This window comes from Babylonia areolata, chromosome 25 (assembly GCF_041734735.1).
Source record: "Babylonia areolata isolate BAREFJ2019XMU chromosome 25, ASM4173473v1, whole genome shotgun sequence".
Taxonomy (NCBI): Eukaryota; Metazoa; Mollusca; class Gastropoda; order Neogastropoda; family Buccinidae; genus Babylonia; species Babylonia areolata.
This window is the reverse complement of record NC_134900.1, coordinates 33,412,370-33,430,390: the sequence shown is the minus strand read 5'-3', so window position 1 is coordinate 33,430,390 and position 18,021 is coordinate 33,412,370. Positions and strand designations below refer to the sequence as shown.

Here is an 18,021-nt window from a genome sequence, read left to right as displayed (position 1 = left end):
TAGTCGGTGTTCGTGGCAGCTGTGGTGATTGTGTCGGTTCTGGTGAAATGTGTGTGTGTGTGTGTGTGTGTGTGTGTGTGTGTGTGTGTGTGTGTGTGTGTGTGTGAGCGTGTGTTTGTGTGTGTGTGTGTGTGTGTGTGTGTGTGTGTGTGTGTGTGTGTGTGTGTTCTTTTATTCATTCGTCTGTTGTCAGGCGAGACGGCGTGATCATGAGAGACAGCAATTTTACGAACTGGCTCGTCGTCGTCAAATCGGTATGTGCCATTATTATACAGGTATTATCGTTAAAAAAAAAAAAATCACTATCATCATATATCAGTGGAGTGGTGGCCTAGAGGTATCGCGTCCGCCTAGGAAGCGAGAGAATCTGAGCGCGCTGGTTCTTCTTCTTCTTCTGCGTTCACTCGTATGCACACGAGTTGGCTTTTACGTGTATGACCGTTTTTACCCCGCCTTGTAGGCAGCCATACTCCGTTTTCGGGGGTGTGCATGCTGGGTATGTTCTTGTTTCCATAACCCACCGAACGCTGACATGGATTACAGGATCTTTAATGTGCGTATTTGATCCTCTGCTTGCATATACACACGAAGGGGGTTCAGGCACTAGCAGGTCTGCACATATGTTGACCTGGGAGATCGTAAAAATCTCCACCCTTTACCCACCAGGCGCCGTCACCGTGATTCGAACCCGGGACCCTCAGATTGACAGTCCAACGCTTTAACCACTCGGCTATTGCGCCCGTCAGCGCGCTGGTTCGAATCACGGCTCAGCCGCCGATGTTTTCTTCCCCTCCACTAGACCTTGAGTGGTGGTCTGGACGCTAGTCATTCGGTTAAACCGAGGTCCCGTGTGCAACATGCACTTAGCGCACGTAAAAGAACCCACGGCATCAAAAGGGTTGTTCCTTGAAAAATTCTGTAGAAAAAATCCACTTCGATAGGAAAAACAAATAAAACTGCATGCAGGAAAATATTAAAAAAAAAAAAAAAAAAAAAAAAAAAAAGAAGAAGAAAAAAAAGAAAAGAAATACAAATGCAAATATGACATAATGATAAAATAGAAGCAGAACATCAGAAGCAACAGCAACAAAATGATGATAATAGTGATATTGATAATGATGCTGATAATAATGTATGTATTAAGAACTGACACAGCAACATGATGACACAAACCATCCGCATTGTGTCACACTTTGAATAATGTTTACAAGTCATTCACCCCCCAAAAAATGGAGGCGTTTAGAATCGCGCGCACACATACACAGACACACACACACACTCTCTCTTTCTCTCTCTCTCTCTCTGTGTCCCTGTCCCTTGTCTCTTAGTCTCTGTCTGTCTCTGTGTGTCCCTGTCCCCCCTCTCTCTCTGTCCCTGTCCCTGTCTTTCTCTGTCTCTCTCTCTCTGTGTCCCTGTCTCTATGTCCCTGTCTCTCTGTGTCCCTACCCCCCTCTCTCTCTATATATATATCTCTCTCTCTGTCTGTCCCTATCCCTGTCTCTCTGTGTCCCTGTCCCCCCTCTCTTTCTCTCTGTGTCTCTGTCTCTCTCTGTCCCTGTCCCTCTCTCTGTGTCTCTGTCTCTCTCTGTCCCTGTCCCACACCCCTCTCTCTCTGTGTCCCTGTCCCTGTCTCTCTGTGTCCCTGTCCCTGTCTGTCTGTCTCTCTGTGTCCCTGTCCCTGTCTGTCTGTGTCCCTCTCCCTGTCTGTCTGTCTCTCTGTGTCCCTGCCCCCACACCTCCTCTCTCTTTGTATCCCTGTCCCTGTTTCTGTCTGTCTCTCTATGTCCCTGTCTGTCTGTCTCTCTGTGTGTCCCTGTCCCACCCCCTCTCTCTCTGTGTCCCTGTCCCTGTCTCTCTTTCTGTCTGTCTCTCTATGTCCCTGTCTGTCTCTCTCTCTGTGTGTCCCTGTCTGTCTCTCTCTCTGTGTCCCTGTCCCACCCCCTCTCTCCCTGTGTCCCTGTCCCTGTCTCTGTCTCTGTCTGTCTCTCTGTGTCCCTGTCTGTCTGTCTCTCTATGTGTCCCTGTCCTTGTCTCTGTCTCTCTGTGTCCCTGTCTGTCTCTGTGTCCCTGTCCCACCCACTCTCTCTCTGTGTCCCTGTCCCTGTCTCTCTGCCTCTGTCTGTCTCTCTGTGTCCCTGTCTCTGTCTCTCTGTGTCCCTGTCCCTGTGTCTGTCTCTCTGTGTCCCTGTCTCTGTCTCTCTGTGTCCCTGTCCCTGTCTCTCTGTGTCCCTGTCTCTGTCTCCCTGTGTCCCTGTCCCTGTCCCTGTCCCCCCTCTCTCTCTGTGTCCCTGTCCCTGTCTCTGTCTGTCTGTCTCTCTCTGTGTGTCCCTGTCTCTTTTTTTTTCTCTCTCTCTGTCTCTCTCTCTGTGTCCGTGTCCCTGTCTGTCTGTCTCTCTCTGTGTGTCCCTGTCTCTTTTTTTTTCTCTCTCTCTGTCTCTCTCCCTTTGTCCCTCTCCCTGTCTCGCTGCCTGTCTGTGTCCCTGTCCCTGTCTCTCTGTGTCCCTGTCTCTCTGTCTCCGTCTTTCTGTGTCCCTGTCTCTCTCTCCCTCTGTGTCCCTGCCCCTGTCTCTCTGTCTCTGTCTCTCTGTCTTTCTGTGTCTCTCTATCTTACTGTCTCTGTCTCTCTCTCGTTCAATCTCATGTGGTTGTGCGAGCGAGGTGCACCAAAGTCGCGTGGCAGCATGCTCGTGCGATAGGATTGCCTTTCCCTGGAACAAAACTGACAGTGCTTTTTCATTGTTCTAGCTTCAGAATGTTACGCTTCCTTTTGTTTTTCCAAGTATACCTATATGTGCTGAATACTGCTACTTACCTATCGCTAAGATGACATAGATGTGAAACATCACAACTTGTTATCATAGTGTATGCTGTTGAAGGGGTAAGATCATTTTTGAAATATTCTTTATGATTTGGGCTATTGATAAAGTAAGATCATTTTTTGACAAGTCTTTATAATTCAGGCTCTTAAAGAGGTGCGACCATTTTTGAACCAGTCTATAATTTGGGCAGTTGTAGAGGTAAGATCATTTATGAACTTGTCTTTATGATATAGACAATTGAAGAGGCTAGATTATTTTGAACTAGTCTCTGTTATTTGGGCTATTGAAGATGTAAAATCGTTTTTAACGAGTCTTCATAATTTAGGCTGTTGAAGAGGTGAGATCATTTTTGAAATAATCTCTATATAATTTGGGCTATTTATGAAGTAAGATCACGTTCAACTAGCCTTTATAAATTGGCTAATATCAGTTTTGAGGGGAAAGAACGATTTTCATCAAGAGCAGCAAAGTTTCACCATTTTGCTTTTTAAGTTTATTCTCCCTTTTACTTTTCACCCGTTTTCATCCTTTCGCCACCTTCTTCTTGATACCTGCAAGTGTTCTTTGTCTCCTCTCTCTCAGTTCTTTTTTTATCCTCGGCTCTTCAGAATCTCCAGTCCCCCTCCCCTCGACCCTTGATTGTCACTCACAATTTCCCCTCACACCTTTATTTTCCCATTTCACCCATAATTTCCCCCTCACTCCCTTGATTTTAATTGTCACTCACAATTTCCCCTCACACCTTTAATTTTCCCATTTCACCTATAATCCCCCCCCCCCCCAACACCCTTGATTTTAATTGTCACTCACAATTTCCCCTCACACCCTTAATTTTCCCATTTCACCCATAATTTCCCCATCACATCCTTAATTTTCTCATTTCACCCATAATTTCCCACACACACCTTTAATGTTAATTGTCACTCACAATTTCCCGTCACACCCTTAATTTTCCCATTTCACCCGTAATTTCCCCCTCACACCCCTAATAACGACAGTGGGAATCTCTTACCGGCAGGGCTCGCTGAAAGTGCTGAAGAAACTGGTTCGCTCCAAACCAACCGTGTCGAGACGCAGCGGACTGTATCGTCACCGGTCATGCGCCAGTGCCTATGAGAGCTTCGTGATGGACGCCAGGGAGTACAACCGATGGCTCACTTCACGGGGCGTGTCGCTGCCGTCTCCTCTGCAAGCTGACGATGGCGAAGAGGAGGAGGAGGAGGAGGAGTTTGAGGAAGAGGAGGAGGTAGAAGATCAGAAGGAGGAAGAGGATGAGTTCGATGGTGAGGAAAGTTGGAGTTTGGGATGTGTTGAGACTGGTGAGATAAACCCCCCCCCCAAAAAAAACAACAACAACCAACCAAACAAACAAAACAAATAAGAAACAAAACAAAACAAAAAAAAGCACCAACACCACCATACCAACACAGTTGTTGTTCTTCTTCTTCTGCGTTCACTCGTATGCACACGAGTGGGCTTTTACGTGTATGACCGTTTTTACCCCGCCATGTAGGCAGCCATACTCCGTTTTCGGGGGTGTGCATGCTGGGTATGTTCTTGTTTCCATAACCCACCGAACGCTGACATGGATTACAGGATCTTTAACGTGCGTATTTGATCTTCTGCTTGTATATACACACGAAGGGGGTTCAGGCACTAGCAGGTCTGCACATATGTTGACCTGGGAGATCGTAAAAATCTCTACCCTTTACCCACCAGGCGCCGTCACCGTGATTCGAACCCGGGACCCTCAGATTGACAGTCCAACGCTTTAACCACTCGGCTATTGCGCCCGTCCAACATAGTTGTAATTGTCAGTATGATGGTGAGGAATCTTGAATAGGTGACTTGTTCAGATGGGTGCCTTGATGGACCCAGTTTCACAAAACGTGCGCAGGCAGTTGCAGAAATAGATTTTAGAAATCGTTAGCAGGGTGTACACTCCGTTCGTGACCAGCAAACCCGATTTATATGTGCACATTACACAAGGTTATGAAAGTTTTGCAGTGTGAACACTCATCAAACGAACATTGGGAAGAGAAGGAGAAAAAGGAATTGTTTGTTTCTTCCTGTTCTCGTGATCAGCTGATTGAATCCACATCCTTCCCTGCCTGTCTGTCTCTATGTATGTATGTCTAACCTCTCCCTGTGTTATATCTCTGTCTGCCTGTCAGGTAAATCTTAACTGCTTTCCCCATCTTCCTGTATGTGAAATATGATGTATTCAGATGTTGTATTTATTTCATATGTATTTTCATGATTTTTTTTTCTATCAGAGGTCTGGATATTAAAACAGAGAAACAACAACAATAATGCCTATCCCACTACTCTCATAAAATGAAAATTCCTTTGTTTTCGTTTCCTACCCCATATTTCAAGATGTAAACGAATATAACGTTGTTTAATTGATATATTTCTATATTCATACTGTGTATATATTTAAAAGTGGCTTAGAGATTGGTCAAAGCAGACATAACCTCGTATCAGAGCGTTTTAAAAACAGTCTTCTTTTTTTTTCTTTTTTCTTTTTAACTAACTGAATGCTCCCCCCCCCCATTAATGTCTCCCCCTTATGTATTGTTTATTCAGTTTATTCAGATTTTTATTCATTCTGGTCTACCTGTGTGTTACGTCACCAGATGACGTAATTGGGGATGTTTCCACGGAGGATGTCGACGAAAGGTGTGAAAACGAACAAAGTCAACAACATCCACGAAACAACGACCATCATGACGAACAACACCACAACCAACACCATCCCCATATAAACGAACACCAAGGACACCACCACCACCACCACCACCACCAACAGGACCACCAACAGGACCACCAACACAGTCACAAGCGTCCAAGAGAACGGAGGAAAGGGGTAATCTACCCCGGCCACGACGGGGTAAGGAGCGTCAGTGCTCACCCCGGGGTGCGAACCCACCCCGTCCGCCCTCACACCTGGGTGAAGGGGGACCTCCAGGACCGCCACCCCTCACGGTCACGCAAATCCTGGTCGGCAAAACACCCCGCGCCATCCCCCGCCCTCACCTCCGCCCTGAGTAACAGGGGTGCTCATTTGCCCAAGGTGAGACCCGTCTGGCTGGTTTGATAGTTAAGGTCGTCTGACTGGTTTAATCGTTAAGGTCGTCTGACTGGTCTTATTCTTTAAATTCCTACGACTGGTTCAATAGCTAAGGTCATCTGACCAGTTAAATAGTTAAGGTCGTCTGATTGGTTTTATCGTTAAACTCGTACGACTGGTTCAATAGCTAAGGTAATCTGACTGGTTTAATCGTTAAGCTCGTCTGACTGGTTTGATCGTTAAGCTCGTCTAACTGGTTCAATAGCTAAGTGTGTCTGACTGGTTTGATCGTTAAGGTCGTCTGACTGGTTTGATCGTTAAGGTCGTCTGACTGGTTTTATCGTTAAGGTCGTCTGCCTCGTTTGATATCGTTAAGGTCGTCTGACTGGTTTGATATCGTTAAGGTCGTCTGACTGGTTTGATATCGTTAAGGTCGTCTGACTGGTTTTATCGTTAAGGTCGTCTGACTGGTTTGATATCGTTAAGGTCGTCTGACTGGTTTGATATCGTTAAGGTCGTCTGACTGGTTTGATCGTTAAGGTCGTCTGACTGGTTTGATATCGTTAAGGTCGTCTGACTGGTTTTATCGTTAAGGTCGTCTGACTGGTTTGATATCGTTAAGGTCGTCTGACTGGTTTTATCGTTAAGGTCGTCTGACTGGTTTGATATCGTTAAGGTCGTCTGACTGGTTTTATCGTTAAGGTCGTCTGACTGGTTTAATCGTTAAGCTCGTCTGACTGGTTTGATCGTTAAGGTCGTCTGACTGGTTTTATCGTTAAGGTCGTCTGACTGGTTTTATCGTTAAGGTCGTCTGACTGGTTTTATCGTCAAGCTTGTACGACTGGTTTAATCGTTAAGGTAATCTGACTGGTTTAATAGTCAAGGGTGTCTGACCGGTTCAATAGTTAAGGGCGTCTGACTGGTTCAATAGTTAAGGGCGTCTGATTGGTTCAATAGTTAAGGTCGTCAGATTGGTTCAATAGTTAAGGTCGTCTGACTGGTTCAATAGTTAAGGGTGTCTGATTGGTTCAATAGTTAAGGGCGTCTGACTGGTTCAATAGTTAAGGTCGTCTGACTGGTTCAGTAGTTAAGGGTGTCTGATTGGTTTCATCGTTGAGGTTGGATTTGAATGGTTGGTTTCGTAAACTGATCAACTTGTATCTGACTGGATTTGAGTAGCTGATTTTTGAAAGTTGATCAACTTGCATCTGATTGTTTTAATAGTTAAAGTTGGATTTGAATGGTTGATTTTGGCAAGTTGATCAACTTGTATTTGTTTTAATAGTTTTATCAAAAATATCTGAAACAAAGAAGGGACTGTATAAAAGCTTCAAAGCTGGCTTTGTGCCTGTCCTGCTCCTCCTCCTCCTCCACCTACTACTACGAATAGTTAAAGTTGGATTTGATTGGTTGATTTTGTCAAGTTGATCAATGTTACTTAAATTGGACATACTGATATATGCTGACTCCTTTTGGATAGGTCAGATCTAAGAACTATTATGTTTAAAAAAAAAGTTTCCAGTAAAGAAAATTTCGCGAGCGCGGACGAGTTTTATGTGTCTGCATGTAATATTGTCGAAGAGAATGTGGATGTAAACCTACGAATGAAATTTTGTTCAACACATGTTGTTGTTGTTTTAATTTTGTTGTTTAATAAATCAGTTTTGTGTGTGGTTGAAGGATGTTGTTACCTTGTTATGTCAGTGTAGATGATGATTGGGATGGGGGTGTTTGTATTTGTATTTATATTTCTTTTTTTATCACATCAGATTTCTCTGTGTGAAATTCGGGCTGCTCTCTCTAGGGAGAGCGCGTCGCTACACTACAGCGCCACCCATTTTTTTGTATTTTTTTCCTGCGTGTAGTTTTATATGTTTTTCCTATCGAAGTGGATTTTTCTACAGAATTTTGCCAGGAACAACCCTTTTGATGCCGTGGGTTCTTTTACGTGCGCTAAATGCATGCTGCACACGGGACCTCGGTTTATCGTCTCATCCGAATGACTAGCGTCCAGACCACCACTCAAGGTCTAGTGGAGGGGGAGAAAATTTCGGGGGCTGTGCCGTGATTCGAACCAGCGCGCTCAGATTCTCTCGCTTCCAAGGCGGACGCGTTACCTCTAGGCCATCACTCCACTAAAGTTGTTGCACTGTGCACTCCTTTTTCGCTCTTCTTGATTAAAAAAAAAAATCAGAAAGAATGAAATGAAATAGTAGGTTTCTTTACTTTGTGATTCACATACCATCACAAATTGAACGCGACTGGTCTGCTATGTCCACTGACTCCTTGTGTGTGTGTGTGTGTGTGTGTGTGTGTGTGTGTCCAGTAAATATTTAAAAAATGTATTTACCTACTTTGAAAATCACACCAGGTTACTGTTAAACAAAGGTACACAAATACGTCGACTCGTGCTTTAAATCCATGATGTTAACTGATTTTTTGTTTGTGTGATTTTCAGAGAACCAAGCTGACCTCACCCAAAATTCGATTTGACGTGCGACAGAGCCCACAAGACACGGAACAAGGTCAACCACATGAAGAAAGATCTAGAGCATACAACCTACAAGATATTGAACAGGGTTGAAAAAGAAAACAGGCAAAAGAGCAACCGCGCGCGCGCGCACCCCCCCCCCCCCCACACACACACATACACACACCCACATACACGTACACACACACACACACCGTCTAAAAAACATTTATAGTGAATAGACGTTAAACTGAAGAACACACACACACACACACACATACACACACACATACACACACACACACACACACACACACACACAAGCACACGTACACGTACACACACACACACACACACATACACACACACGCGCACAGTGTCATACTATGAAAGAAATCACCTCACAAAAACATTCTTTGTCACAGTGTAAACCATTATCAAATACTCTGTCAGCAGACATACCACAGGAAGCCAAGTTCGCACTGGCCAAGAGAACGATTTTAGATGACATGGACGCTGCCTACCTTAGCAAGGTGTGTATTTTACCCACCGTACCAGTTTGTGTGTGTGTGTGTGTGTGTGTGTCTGTGCGAGAGAGAGAGAGAGAGAGAACACTGAACACTGAACACTTTAATGTCAATAGCTTTACAGCCCTAATGACATGGGGGTTCATAATACAAATAACAACATGCATCAATAGTAATAATATTGATGAAAACCAAAACCAAAACGAAATCAATCAATCTGTGCAACAAAGTGCAGTTCGACCATCCATTCAAAGTAATGGCATGTAGTGAGAAATAAAAACAAAAACATATATAAATGTATAACATAAATATTTTCCATATGAGAGTGACAACACAGATTTCACTTTTCACAATGAGCAACACCTGATACTATTTTATTATTGTTGAGTTTTTTTTCGTCGCATGTTATTCGCTTCTGCAATATATTTTGCAAGTGACTGTAGTGAAGTTTCCTGATTTAAATTAAGCACTCCAAAAATATCTTCATACTTTGCTGAATTTGTTTTAAATACAACACATTTTTCTCGAATATCGTCATAAGCTTTACAACTAAACAAAAAATGTAACTCATCCTCCCTTGAATGACCGCACATCGGACAAGGGGAGAGTAACGAGGGCTCAGTAGAGAGAGAGAGAGAGAGAGAGAGAGAGTATGTTTTGTAAATGTTTAATGGATGTTTTTCATTCCCAAATCGATTTGAAAACAAACACCCGTGTTTTTTTGTTGTTGTTAGTTTCCCCGACATGTGTTTATGTGGGTCAGCCAATCATTCTGTAAGAAAAGTGCAAGAACACAGTGACAGTTGCTGCTGGTCTTGATGTATTTGGAACATGATAACAAATAGTTGGCTTAAAAAAAGTGATACAAATCTTCATAATTTAGAATCAAATCATGTTTGCTCGTTGTCCAGCTGACCGCATAGAGGCCATTTCAGGGCTGTCATGTGCACAGTTAGAAGAAGAGGAAAAAAGGAGTGCATGGTGCAACAACAACAGCGACAATAACACACAACACCAGCAGCGCTATTTGTGACACTATTGCTACTGCTGCTACTACTTCTACTACTGCTACTGCTGCTGCTGTAGCTGCTTCTACTACTGCTGCTGCTGCTGCTGCTGTAGTAGTGATATCGTTCTTATCGTGAGTAATTCAGATCATCAAAGTAATTACACCACCTTTACTGCCACCACCGTGCAACATTTTACACTTCTTCTTACTTCCATTGACGTTTTTGATCTTATTATTATGATGGCCATGATGATGACGGTGATGATAATGATGATAGCTATGGCGAATGTGGTGTTTACAGATGGCCATGATGATGATGGTGATGATGATAACTATGGCCATTGTGGTGTTTACAGATAGCCATGATAATGATGGTGATGATAATGATAGCTATGGCCATTGTGGTGTTTACAGATGGCCATGATGATGGTGATGATAATGATGATAACTATGGCCATTGTGGTGTTTACAGATAGCCATGATGATGATGGTGATGATGATAACTATGGCCATTGTGGTGTTTACAGATGGCCATGATGATGATGGTGATGATAACTATGGCCATTGTGGTGTTTACAGATAGCCATGATGATGATGGTGATGATGGTGATGATAACTATGGCCATTGTGGTGTTTACAGATAGCCATGATGATGGTGATGATGATGGTGATGATGATAACAATGGCCATTGTGGTGTTTATAGATAGCCATGATGATGATGGTGATGATGATGATGATGATAACAATGGCCATTGTGGTGTTTACAGATAGCCATGATGATGATGGTGATGATGATGATGATAACCATGGCCATTGTGGTGTTTACAGATGGCCATGATGATGATGGTGATGATGATGATGATGATAACTATGGCCATTGTGGTGTTTACAGATGGCCATGATGATGATGGTGATGATGGTGATGATAACTATGGCCATTGTGGTGTTTACAGATAGCCATGATGATGATGGTGATGATAATGATGATAGCTATGGCCATTGTGGTGTTTACAGATAGCCATGATGATGATGGTGATGATGATGATGATAACTATGGCCATTGTGGTGTTTGCAGATGGCCATGATGATGATGGTGATGATAACTATGGCCATTGTGGTGTTTACAGATAGCCATGATGATGATGATGATGATGATGATGATGATAACAATGGCCATTGTGGTGTTTACAGATGGCCATGATGATGATGGTGATGGTGATGATGATAACAATGGCCATTGTGGTGTTTATAGATAGCCATGATGATGATGGTGATGATGATGATGATGATGATGATAACTATGGCCATTGTGGTGTTTACAGATAGCCATGATGATGATGGTGATGATGATGATGATAACTATGGCCATTGTGGTGTTTACAGATGGCCATCATGATGATTGTGATGATGATGATGATGATAACTATGGCCATTGTGGTGTTTACAGATGGCCATGATGATGATGGTGATGATGATGATGATGATGGCTATGGCGAATGTGGTGTTTACAGATAGCCATGATGATGATGGTGATGATGATGATAACTATGGCCATTGTGGTGTTTATAGATGGCCATGATGATGATGGTGATGATGATGATAACAATGGCCATTGTGGTGTTTACAGATAGCCATGATGATGATGGTGATGATGATTATGATAACTATGGCCATTGTGGTGTTTATAGATAGCCATGATGATGATGGTGATGATGATGATGATAACAATGGCCATTGTGGTGTTTACAGATAGCCATGATGATGATGGTGATGATGATGATAACTATGGCCATTGTGGTGTTTATAGATAGCCATGATGATGGTGATGATGATGATAACAATGGCCATTGTGGTGTTTACAGATAGCCATGATGGTGATGATGATGATGATGATAACAATGGCCATTGTGGTGTTTACAGATAGCCATGATGATGATGGTGATGATGATGATAACAATGGCCATTGTGGTGTTTACAGATGGCCATGATGATGATGATGATGATGATAACAATGGCCATTGTGGTGTTTACAGATAGCCATGATAATGATGGTGATGATGATGATGATAACTATGGCCATTGTGGTGTTTACAGATAGCCATGATGATGATGGTGATGATGATGATGATGATAACTATGGCCATTGTGGTGTTTACAGATGGCCATGATGATGATGGTGATGATGATGATGATGATAACAATGGCCATTGTGGTGTTTACAGATGGCCATGATGATGATGGTGATGATGATGGTGATGATGATAACAATGGCCATTGTGGTGTTTACAGATGGCCATGATGATGATGGTGATGATAACAATGGCCATTGTGGTGTTTGCAGACACACCCTGTGACAGAAGCGGACATGAATCCTCAGTTTGTTTACGTGCAGACGCTGACGAAAGGAGATGTCTTTGTAAGTTTCGTTGTCTTGATGTGCTTGTGAAAACAAGCTTTACTCCACCCAGCCTCTCTGTGTGTCCATGTGTTGTAGTAGACGGGCGCAATATCCAAGTGGATAGAGCGTTGGACTTTCAATCTAAGGGTCCCGGGTTCGAATCACGGTGACGGCGCCTGGTGGGTAAAGGGTGGAGATATTTCCGATCTCCCAGGTCAACTTATGTGCAGACCTGCTAGTGCCTGAACCCCCTTCGTGTGTATATGCAAGCAGAAGATCAAATACGCACGTTAAAGATCCTGTAATCCATGTCAGCGTTCGGTGGGTTATGGAAACAAGAACATACCCAGCATGCACACCCCCGAAAGCGGAGTATGGCTGCCTACATGGCGGTGGTAGTTGTTGTGGTACTTTCATTTGACATCTCTTCGCATACTGTGTGATACCGGACGAACTGAGAAAAAGGAAGAAAACCAAAGAAAGAAACAAGGTTTCAGTTTCAGTTTCAGTAGCTCAAGGAAGTGTCACTGCAAGGAAAAGTGTGTCCGTATGCACGTGGGTGAGAAAGGGGTGTGTAACTCGCAATTCTTCGCTCGTCCATATTGGGTCTAAAACATAAATCCTCCCATCTCTCTGTTGGGATACGTTATTAATTATTTGTTAGCACTTCTTCCCAGTGTCCAGTATATAATCAGTTCTTCTCACGTCTCACATATATCTACCCGGGTATCCTGCAGGGCCTAACACATGATTATTTCTCATGTCTCTGCAGGGGACTAACACATTTATATCTTCATATCTAACATTGTGCAATCAACAACCATCTACCTGAAGACCTAGTCATCAGCCCCATCCATACGTAATATGCAGCTTCTGTTCAAACGTGTGTGTGTGTGTGTGTGTGTGTGTGTGTGTGTGTGTGTGTGCGCGCACAAATTTTTATATGGATATGCACTTGTATGTATCCTAATTTCTACTGTATCTGTGTTTGTGTATGATTTTCGATTTATGTTCGTATCTTGTTATGTACTATCCCCCCCAATATTCCTTGTGACCCTGGTACACTTGGTAATGAAGACATAATCTATTCTGTTCTTTTCTATTCTAATTATATCTTCATATAAGATAAGATAAGATAAGATAAGAATAACTTTATTATCTCCAACTGGAGAAATTTGGTCAGGTGCATTATCACAACATAGACAAGTAAACAACATGGGGACCATAACTGTAAAAGTCAACAACAGCTTTTACGAATATTACGAAGATACAAATGTAAAAAATACCACATATACCGTTTCATACATACATCCACACACTGCAGGTAATAACTAGTATTCTTAATGTAAAAACAGAAAGAATTAAGAAACATTATTTGAATATAATTATAAACATAGCCTACTATACTGCACATTGATTATAATAGACAGATAAAATAAGAATAAAGATAAATTGCGGAAAACCGCAACCAGATAATCAGCACACACCCGCACCCACCCACCCCCCACCCACCCCACACACGCGGATTACTTGATTAAACAAGAGTAATAAACATATGTTCTCAAATAAAAGCATTTCACATATTCGCTTTTAAAAACATTGCAATTAATTATTACATCGTAATTATTAACAGAAATATATTTAGAATATGGACGTTAGCATTAGACATATTCCATTGTACATTCATCCTGCATATTGCACATTATTCCTCCTACATATTGCACATTCATTATAACCAATTGTCACGTTTTTAAGCTCAGTAAACACACACACACACACACACACACACACACACACACCACAACTAGAACAAGGTACAACCTATCATGCACGGACTTTCACACGTCTCACATGAGAGGGTCTTACAAGTGATTATATCTTAATGTCTGTACAACACATGAATCTACCCAACGAGAGAACGGCACGTCAGAATCATGGTTTGAGTGTGCGTGCTAGCTATCGTAGCAAATCAGTTCGTGTCTTACTTGTCTGGGCGTCGGTCGCTCACATCACGGCTCGCGTCACTCGGCTGATGCGAGTTTTCGTTCTCGAAACTGATTTAATTATTACGCATGATTATATCTCCATGTTTCTGCAGGATCTAACACATAACTATGTTTGTATTTGTTTTTCTCTTTTTTTTTAATATATTTTTTATCACAACAGATTTCTCTGTGTGAAATTCGGGCTGCTCTCCCCAGGGAGAGCGCGTCGCTACACTACAGCGCCATCCATTAAAAAAAAAAAAATTTCCTGCGTGCAGTTCTATTTGTTTTTCCTATCGAAGTGGATTTTTCTACAGAATTTTGCCATGAACAACCCTTTTGTTGCCGTGGGTTCTTTTACGTGCGCTAAGTGCATGCTGCACACGGGACCTCGGTTTATCGTCTCATCCAAATGACTAGCGTCCAGACGACCACTCAAGGTCTAGTGGAGGGGGAGAAAATATCAGCGGCTGAGCCGTGATTTGAACCAGCGCGCTCAGATTCTTTACCTCTAGGCCATCACTCCTCACGTCTCTGCAGGGGCCTAACACACAACTGTGTGTTCAATTCTGTGCAGGGCCTGGCCTCCTTGGTGTTCCCCGATCAGCCCAGTCTGTGCCTGGTCAGCAACGGGGCGGAGTGCATGTTCATTGACAAGAGGTTCTACCAGGACCACTGCCCTCCCTTGCTGTCCAGGAGACTCAGGACAGAGGTCAGTGCATTGTGCACGTGCATGGCGCTGTTTAATTAATGGTTGGACCTTATTCGTCTGGGTGGTTCTGGTGTATGCTTGTTGGTGTTTGTTTATTAGTTATGCATGTTGGTGTTTGTTAATTGATTTATCTATTTATTTGTGTTTGTGTATTTGTTTGTTTGACTACCGTTGGACGGGCGCAATAACCGAGTGGTTAAAGGGTTGGATTTTCAATCTGAGGGTCCCGGGTTCGAATCTCGGTAATGGCGCCTGGTGGGTAAAGGGTGGAGATTTTTCCGATCTCCCAGGTCAACATATGTGCATACCTGCTTGTGCCTGAGCCCCCTTCGTGTGCATACGCTAAGCAGAAGATCAAATACGCACGTTAAAGATTCTGCAGTCCATGTCAGCGTTCGGTGGGTTATGTAAACAAGAACATACCCAGCATGTTCACCCTCGAGTACGGAGTATGGCTGCCTACATGGCGGGGTAAAAACGGTGATTCGCGTAAAAGCCCACTCGTGTACATACGAGTGAACGTGGGAGTTGCAGCCCACGAACGAAGAAGAAGAAGAAGACACTATCGTTGATCGGTGAGGATAGATATACCCAGTGTTCCTGACCGTTGATTGGTGAGGATAGATATACCCTATGTTCCTGACCGTTGATCGGTGAGGATAGATATACCCAATGTTCCTGGCTGTTGGTCGGTGAGGATAGATATACCCTATGTTCCTGACCGTTGATCGGTGAGGATAGATATACCCTATGTTCCTGACAGTTGATCGGTGAGGATAGATATACCCAATGTTCCTGACCGTTGATCGGTGAGGATAGATATACCCAATGTTCCTGACCGTTGATAGGTGAGGATAGATATACCCAATGTTCCTGACCGTTGATCGGTGAGGATAGATATACCCAATGTTGTTGACCGTTGATAGGTGAGGATAGATATACCCAGTGTTCCTGACCGTTGATTGGTGAGGATAGATATACCCAATGTTCCTGACCGTTGATTGGTGAGGATAGATATACCCAATGTTCCTGACCGTTGATAGGTGAGGATAGATATACCCAATGTTCCTGACCGTTGATCGGTGAGGATAGATATACCCAATGTTCCTGACCGTTAGCGGTTTCAGTCATGCCTTTGTGCTCTGTGGTCTGTAGACTTCCGTAAAAACACACAGCGACTGGTCGTCAGCGCTCTTCCTTTCGTATCATTTCATCATTTGATAATACTTCAGAAATTACTCGGAGTGTTCGCGTGCACGACCATTTCCATGTTACATGTTGAACGTCTTTGCTAAACCAGCATCAGAAGCACATCTGTCCAAGTTCATGTCACACAACTACATAGATTTGGTACACATACGATTTATGATTATATTTGTGAGCTTTTCTTTGTGTTTTTGTTGTTGTTGCGGTTTTTGGTCTAGGTTTTTCTTTTTTGTTAGACTGGGATAAATAGCGGTTAAAAAGCGTCAAAATCAAAATCAAAAGCCAAAATAATAAATGGTAGTAAAAGGACATTTAGTACGCCCAATCAAATGAAACAAAAGCCCTGGGCGTTTACAATGAAAAATACAATGACGTATGCATACTGAAAATACATTTCAACCAGCAGCGTTGGCCTACATACAGTTATAACCGTTTTGCAAACAATATTCGAACGTGTACTTTTTTTTCCTTTTTTTTTCTTACAGCTAGTAATCCCCTCAGTTTTGCATGGCCTTCAGGTGTCCCCCTACCCCAGTGACAGCAAGCTGCAGCAGGACCTGGTGAACCGCATCAACTGGGACGTCTACAAACAGGTCGTCAAACGTCAGGTGCACGAGCAGAGTCCCTTGCGCGTCACCGTCAGGCCGTTGTGACGTCACCAGGCACGTGGAGTCTCGTGTCAACGCAGTCTGTGTGCCATGTGCCGCTCATTCCGGATCTCCCAAATATATATATACACACAGCCTGGTTCTGTGACGCAGTTCCACGCTGGCATTCCACGTTGGGAAACTTTCAGTGTTAGGTTGCCATGAGGCCACTAACCAGAGAACACCTCTGCAATGCTGGTGACTGACGTCTGTGATATTCTGCTCTACTTTTCCAACCAGCAGTGAACTGTTCTCAAGACAAGAGAATTTTATTCAACAGCCAGAAAACTGCACTTGTGACTGCTGCTATCTTCAGTTGCTTTGAAGACTCTACGAGTCGAAGTACTCAACTTCTCCTCTCCCAAGTGGGTTCACAATTTTTTCCTCTTGTTTTTTGTATTCTGCTCTACGTGTTCTGGTCCAAAACACCACCCAGTAAACCCCTCAGCTAACGACATTATTGTACGGGCAGTTTTCTTGAATCAGAGAAGCATCGGCCGCCCACAGCTGAGATACAAAGACGTTTGCAAACGTGACATGAAGGCACTTGAGATCAACACTGATTCCTGGGAGGGCCTTGCAGATGACCGCAACAGATGGAGAAGCACTCTCAAGATTCAGCTACGGATTGGTGAGGGCAAACTGTCAGCTGCTGCAGCAGAAAAGCGAGCTCGCAGAAAAGGGACGGCAGCCAACAGAACAGCATCAGCTTACACATGTGACCGCTGCGACAGAGACTGTCTCTCTCGCATCGGTCTCTACAGTCACAGGCGACGCTGCTTGGTCAAAGCAGACAGCCCAATTAGACATTAGGTCGGATATACTCTATCCATGGTCAGCCATGACCGAAGGAGGCCTACTTACTTTCTTGAATCAGTCACATTGTTCACGATTGAGTAACGAACGACACTTAAGTGACTGTGCAGGTACTAAGTATTCTGGGCTTTGTCATTGTGATGTATTTTAAAAAGACTTTTATTAAAATAGTTCTGATGTTCAACACCGCGTGCAGACTGATTACTTCACGTGACGGTGTTATTGGATTGCCGAACGATGTTTTCTGTGCATGGTACGGTGTATGCACATTCGTCTTTCAACTCGTCGCAGAGCGTCGTTTGATATGGTCTGTCCGCAGAGGTTTGAGACATGTAGAAGAATAGAATAGAATAGAACA

General features: G+C 43.4%; 1 protein-coding gene across 1 annotated transcript in view; it reads left to right on the top strand.

Moving 5' to 3' along the window:
* Nucleotides 1–16,917, top strand: part of LOC143299864 (uncharacterized) — a 38,816-nt gene extending 21,899 nt beyond the window's left edge. Inside the window, exons 13-20 of the mRNA XM_076613357.1 lie at nucleotides 194–254; nucleotides 3,838–4,102; nucleotides 5,459–5,895; nucleotides 8,351–8,417; nucleotides 8,819–8,895; nucleotides 12,241–12,315; nucleotides 14,860–14,994; nucleotides 16,719–16,917. Coding sequence (XP_076469472.1) covers nucleotides 194–254; nucleotides 3,838–4,102; nucleotides 5,459–5,895; nucleotides 8,351–8,417; nucleotides 8,819–8,895; nucleotides 12,241–12,315; nucleotides 14,860–14,994; nucleotides 16,719–16,853 — 1,252 coding nt within the window. The 3' untranslated portion in view covers nucleotides 16,854–16,917. The remainder of the gene's footprint in view (nucleotides 1–193; nucleotides 255–3,837; nucleotides 4,103–5,458; nucleotides 5,896–8,350; nucleotides 8,418–8,818; nucleotides 8,896–12,240; nucleotides 12,316–14,859; nucleotides 14,995–16,718) is intronic.
* Nucleotides 16,918–18,021: the final 1,104 nt, after the last annotated feature.